Raw genomic sequence first — 6,126 nt, forward strand, 5'->3', positions numbered from 1 at the left:
AACATGAGCCTTCATACTTAGGATTTAAACATCCTGTTGGATACATATCAGCAATAGCACTGCATTCAAAGCGACAAATAGCTGAATGATATTCTGGACAGGAAAAAATTAGCTTAAATTTCTTCCTCTCAATCTGAGGGCATAGTGTGTGTGAATTTGGTACTTGTTTCAGAGAGGGCAATGGTGACAGAAGCCTCCTATTCTGGCTTGTCAGCAACAGACATGCCAGTGGCAAGTTTCAGATATGTACATAGTTTTGTTCAACTTTGTGTGGGTCATTGAACAGAGATGTCGCAGAGAGCCTGCTGTCAGTGAGTGGTCCAGGCTGCCCATGCAGACATCTAAAAGCTCACCTGGGCTCTACAGAAGAGATGTCTCTGCATCACAGCTGATGCCTCCCATTTCTTCTTCTTGTTTCTCTGGCTTCAGGGAGGCCAGGTGGCAAATGGATCTAACAGAAAGCAGAAATGTAAGAGTGTTTCGCACTGTGGCTTGGTAAGCCACAATGCATAGGGAAACAGAACGATGGCAAAATGCATGTGCGTGGTATGCTTATTTGGACAAGAACAAATTACACTGATAAGTGCCACCGCACCATCCATTGCATGCGGTGAAAGGACCGTTGAGAACATTATGATATGTAAACATCATATTTATTCCTAATGTTTGGGCTAGTTCTTGTTTGCTTTCCTACCTAGAGCACTCAGGGCCTGAATTTGTCAAAGCTTCCACCGAAAGCACAATTCCTTTATATTTAGATGCTTGGTTATTTAAGGCATAGTATAGGGTTTTCCTTTGCAGTGCTTTGATGAATTGTTTTTCTTTCCATCCCGAGAATCAGTTAATATTGTTATGGGCTTTCCTCTTTTCCTGCACTGTACTCTGACCATTGAATACTCCTTGAATTTCCTCATCTTTCCTGTCTAAGCCACCAAATGTAGTCAAGAGCAATGTAGCAGATCTCTTGTTCCCATTCTTCAATGGCCTTGAATGCCGCCTGAGGTATTTCTCAGTAACCAAATTCTCTAATTCTCTTTCCAGAAAACAGTGCTTCTCTGGCTCCTGGGTACTGCAATATTCTTCACCTCACTGAGGTTTATAAGGTGTTTGGTGAAAGGTTCTGTCAAAATGTCAAGTACTGGTTGATATTCATGAAAAACAGGCTGTTCCCTAAGCCATTAAAACTAAGAATATGTTCTTGCAGGGACCAGGATGTCTTTGCCAAATGATGTCAGTATGGAAGAAATACCGCTGGAAGATGATGAGCGAGACAGCATAGAATACAAGATCCTAATGGCCTACGCCCAGCGTCGGTTGTCTGTCAGTAAATATAGGAAACTTCTGAAAAATGAGGCTAATGTGCAGAAATCCCCATTGTTAATCAGGAGAAAAGTGGATATTGACCATCAAAGGGATAAAGATGGACCAAGCCTCAGAATGGTTTATCAGGGTGGCATGATTGAACAGCACAGCAAGAAGCAATCAAAAAGAAAATACTTGCCAGGATATTGTCTACCTTTTCTCTGCAACAGAGCAGGGCAGGAAAAGTCCCCAGCAGCGTCATTGGACCAAAGTCATTGCACCAAGGTTTGTGATCGTTCTATAAGGGAATCTGAGATCGTTCTACAAGGGAATTCTCGGCATCAGACAAGTATGTCTTAGTTCTTTCCTTTTGCTGTTTGTCTTTAAATCTCTCTCTAAATAGCTTAAATGGCTGGTGGCTTGTGGAAAGACAGGAGGAGGAAGGTGTCTTTCACTTTTTGGTCATTTCTTATGCTAGTTCTATTGATTTCCAATCAGGAAAGCAGATTGCCAGATCTTCAGTAGTGCTTGCACACACAAGATTCATTCTTGTGACTGGCTTTTCTGTTTTCCATTGTATGGTGGTAAGTATTGTATAACTGTACGAATTGTTTTTTTCTGAGCATTGGCTTTTTCTTTTTTATGCGTGGTTGGAAAGAAAACATAAAACATTATGTTAAATTAAAATCAAGGAAGAGAGGTTCTTTGAAGGCCAGTTCAAGGAGTTTTATCACGCGATATATATATGCAATATAGAGCAGTACTCTCACGTTTCTTAATACACGGTGTGCTTCTAGCTTGCAAGGATGTACACTAGTGAACAACACTCACACTTACTTTTGTATGGCCTCCGTATAGTTAGCTGCTGCTCAAATACTAGAGAGAGGCTGCACTGCTTTACTTGTCTCTCTAAATTGTTACCAGCTGATCTCAAAGAACAGCAAAGCCCCAGCACGGGGAAATGTATCTCTTGGTATCCTATGGACACTTCCACCTCAGGGGTCATGTAAATGAGTAAATCACTGAATTATTTCCTAGAAAGGTTAATTGCCTTCTTTATTTCCCATCCTCCTTCCCAATCAGGTGAAACAGCAGATGTCAACCTCATTGCAGACAAACTTGCCAAACTTGTTACTTCCAGATCCCAGGAATCTCCTTCAGATGTGTCATTCAAGAGAATGTATCAGGGTCCATGTCAGGAACAAGACGATAGCTGTCCTACTGATGAAACTGAGGGTGACAAACATGGTAAGGTGAAGAATTTCATGTTCACAGGTAGTATGTCAGGTTGGGATTGCACACTGAGGCATTTTGCCTAGACATGGTGAAGCACTTGGACTTCTGTGGTAAGACGCTGTGAAAAATGAAGTTTGCTCTCCTGGTTCTTGCTCTGTTGCCCACGTTTCAGGGACTGTTCTTGCAATCCTCTAACAAGTCCTGCCTGCTACTGCAATTAAAGGAAGCATCCTTAAAAATCCAAGGAGGTGTGACATGAGAAAGGTAGGATAAAGGTAAAGGGGTGTAAGGTGGCAGGGCAGTGAGTGGTAGGAGTGGCAGAGCTGAGGGCAGAGTAATACATTGGGGCTCTAAGAACAAAGACCACTCCTTGGGGCAATAATGTTTTGGTCAATCCCTCTTCAGCAATGGGGAAACACTGCTCAACAATCTCTGTTGTAAGTCTGAACTACTTGTCTTCCATGACGTCTGCAGAAAATTAGTTTTAATGCAACTTTCTAGGGATCGATAGGTTACGATAGGGATCCTGCCATACTTGCATTTTCTTGAATCTGTCAAATCCAGAGTTTGTCCTAATGAGTTGCAGAAGGTATAAATGGTAATGATAAGGGGATTTTTTTCCCTAATTTTAAGTCCATTTTCCTGGGCTTCCACTAGCTGCTCTTTTGTTCTGGCTTGTTATCAGAAATATCTCAAAAGCCCAAAGGGCTGGAAGTGGGGTATTGAAGCCCGTGCTCTCCCCCAGATTCTTAACTGGAGCGATACATCGAGCAGATGGAGAAATAGCATTGCTTATTCAACACAGACTAGAACAGTGAGCTTCTGCTTAAAGCCTGGATGCACAACTCATTGTGAATTTGCCACAAAATAGCAGCTGTTTTCATGATTAAGTGACATGAAGGCTTTTGCCATAGTTTGCTACCTGGATGCTACTGAAAGGCTGAGATATTTATGTTACTCTTTTCTTTAACAGATGAAGAAACAATAATACAAACAATAGTTTCACTGCTAAGACAATCAGGGGACGAACTAGAAGAAAAGGTAACTACTTCTTTTTCAGGAGCTACAGAGTTTACAAAGTGTGAGAGAGATTACACTTCTCTTGGGAGTGAATGTTTTGTAACCTGATGCTCTCTGTCTCTATCCTGAACTTCTCTTTCCACATTTAGGGCTTTCTGAAACCTTCACCATTCATCCTGAAATCTTTCTCAAGACCGGAGGACTAGCAGAGATACCTGTTGGGGTGAGGAAGGCAACAAAAATGTTGTACATTTCAAAGAGGATTCACCTTCCTCATTCCCGTTGAGTTTCATGGCGTGTCGAGAACTTGACTGACTGATAAACTCTTGTGTTCACATTAAATTTGGCATACAAGTTGTTCCCAGTGGAGGGAGAGAAACGCTACAACTTTGAGAGTTGCTGTAGGGAAAAAATAATCTTCTGAGTGCATTTTGAAAGCCCTGCCCAAAAGCTATCGAAGAACCCCCACATGAGTTCCTTAGTTGTAGTGGATGTTTCCTCTATTGAAAATATAGGTACTTGTTCCCTTTATTCCCTTCTTTAGCTGTCCCCTACCTATAATGGTATACTCCCACATGGAGTACATGCTCAGCTCCTGCAGCAGCAAGGTACCCAAATACAGCAAGAAGCATCACAAAGACCATGACTGAGCAAATGGATCTTTAGCATGGCAGCTGTTGCCAGTACTTTCCATAACCTTGCTTTTACTGTCACCTTCCTGCTACTTCTGTATTCCCATCTCTCCTCACCTGCAGGTCTCAATATCAGTGTCACACTTCTTTTGCTTTCTCCCTCTCTGCTTGTCTCATTCAAATGCAAAAAATCTGAAGATTTTTTTTGAGGAAAAAACATAAAGCCACCTCCAGATCCTGAAGGAGCAGCATTTCTTGCATTCACCACCACAATTTGACTATGTTGCGTGTATTACCTAGAGGTGCTCTCCTTTCCCAATAAGATGGGAAAAGCAATTCCAACAAAAGTGGCTCAATTTAACCAATTCTTACTTTCAGATCAAAAAAGACAAGACTTTTTGTCACCATTTTAAAGACATGCTGTCCTACACCTTCTTCAAGAGGATCACTGATTTATTCCTGGAGGATGTCTCAGCAGTTTCAACAAGTGAGCCAGGAGACCAAGTACAACGCACAAAAGTTGCCTTTACAATGGAAGTTGCCACCAGACTTACCGCTGTGGACAACCATCCTATGAACCTGGTCTTAGGCTTTGGATCAAAGTACCTCAGAGAACACTTCAAGCCATGGATTCAGGACCAGGGTGGCTGGGTATGCGTTTTGCCTCCTTTGACTTGTGCGTAGCCGAAGGCACCTTGAAGCAGCACACTTTCACAGAACTAACATGGGCCAGATGCAAACCAAACCAGACTGCATATTCTTTAACGCAGTGTGTACTCCAGCTGTAGAATTACTTGCTACAAGAAATCTTCTATGCCACAAGATTTTAATTTATATAGGTCCAAAAATCAATAGGAGACATTCATGGAGGGTTATTAAGTATAAAACACTATTCCAGGCACAGCCTGTTTCTCCACCACAAATAGCTGAAGGCTGGGAGAAACACCAGGAAACTTCATGTTTGCACTAATCCTATACTTGTCCCTAAAAGCCTGCTGTTGGCAGGTTCTAGGGACAGCATAGGCGTTCAGCAGTTCACAGAGTCTGCCCTTATGGTGTGCCATGCTTCCACTTTCCCTGTACACCAAGGCATCTGTTTATCTTCATATCCCTCTTTCAAAGTCGGTTGTGCAAGGTGCTGTTTTGTCAGCAGTGATGCTGAGCTGCTGCCCTTCGTAGCTCATTTACCTGAATTTGCCAGGAGGCACTTGCAATGGAGATCCTAGTCCTTTTGTGCTTCATGAAATAAATGGAAAAATTCAGCAGCTGTATAGCCTGTGTCCATTGGAATAGATAGCATGTGAGGTCAGGAAATCCTACTGGAAACCTACTGTGTGACTTGAGCAGATTTGAAATTAGGATGAAGGTACTCATCGCTTTTATAATTGTAAGTTTTCTTTCTATGTTCCAGGAGAAGGCTTTGACTTCACTGGATGAGGAAGAAGTAGAGTAATCATGACTGGATTCATTCTTCAGGGTGCAGGAGCCTTTGCTTAAGGAACACACAAGGTCTTACCACAAACCAATGCCAGAACGATTAGTGGCTATGTATTTTTACTTTTTCCATGGAAGGTTGGAGTGTTGCATGGTTAACTCTTGCGGGTACAATTGCACTTTCTTGAAGTTGGTATTGATGTAGAAGTGTTCTTCAGTGGATATGAAGACACTTTCAATTCCCCTGGAGCATTCAATGCTATGGATAGTGATTTTAGGCACCTTTCTGAGTAGAGATGCTTGCCACTATGTGGCATGGATGGACGGATGTTAAAGTGCAAACTGGAGGAAATATCAAAGTATGCAATCAAGAACCACTGGACTGTGATCAACCATTAACCAAGTGAGACAAGCACTGCCACCTTTGTGTGGTTCATAGTGGTACCATCTGTTATCAATTCCACAGTCCCTTGTTAGAAGATATACCTACACACGGCTATCA

The 6,126-nt window shown here is 42.2% G+C and overlaps 1 protein-coding gene across 1 annotated transcript; it reads left to right on the forward strand.

Annotated features, from left to right (window-relative positions):
• Positions 1-1,212: 1,212 nt before the first annotated feature.
• BCL2L14 (BCL2 like 14) lies at positions 1,213-5,643 on the forward strand (the record flags this gene model as incomplete). Its single annotated transcript, XM_082481591.1, has 5 exons — positions 1,213-1,651; positions 2,386-2,550; positions 3,512-3,579; positions 4,569-4,841; positions 5,602-5,643. 5 exons carry the CDS (start codon positions 1,213-1,215, stop codon positions 5,641-5,643), a joined length of 987 nt encoding a protein of 328 aa, XP_082337717.1.
• Between the last annotated feature and the right edge of the window lie 483 nt (positions 5,644-6,126).

The sequence above is a fragment of the Vanellus vanellus genome (assembly GCF_965231255.1).
Source record: "Vanellus vanellus genome assembly, chromosome: 1".
NCBI classification, from domain to species: domain Eukaryota; kingdom Metazoa; phylum Chordata; class Aves; order Charadriiformes; family Charadriidae; genus Vanellus; species Vanellus vanellus.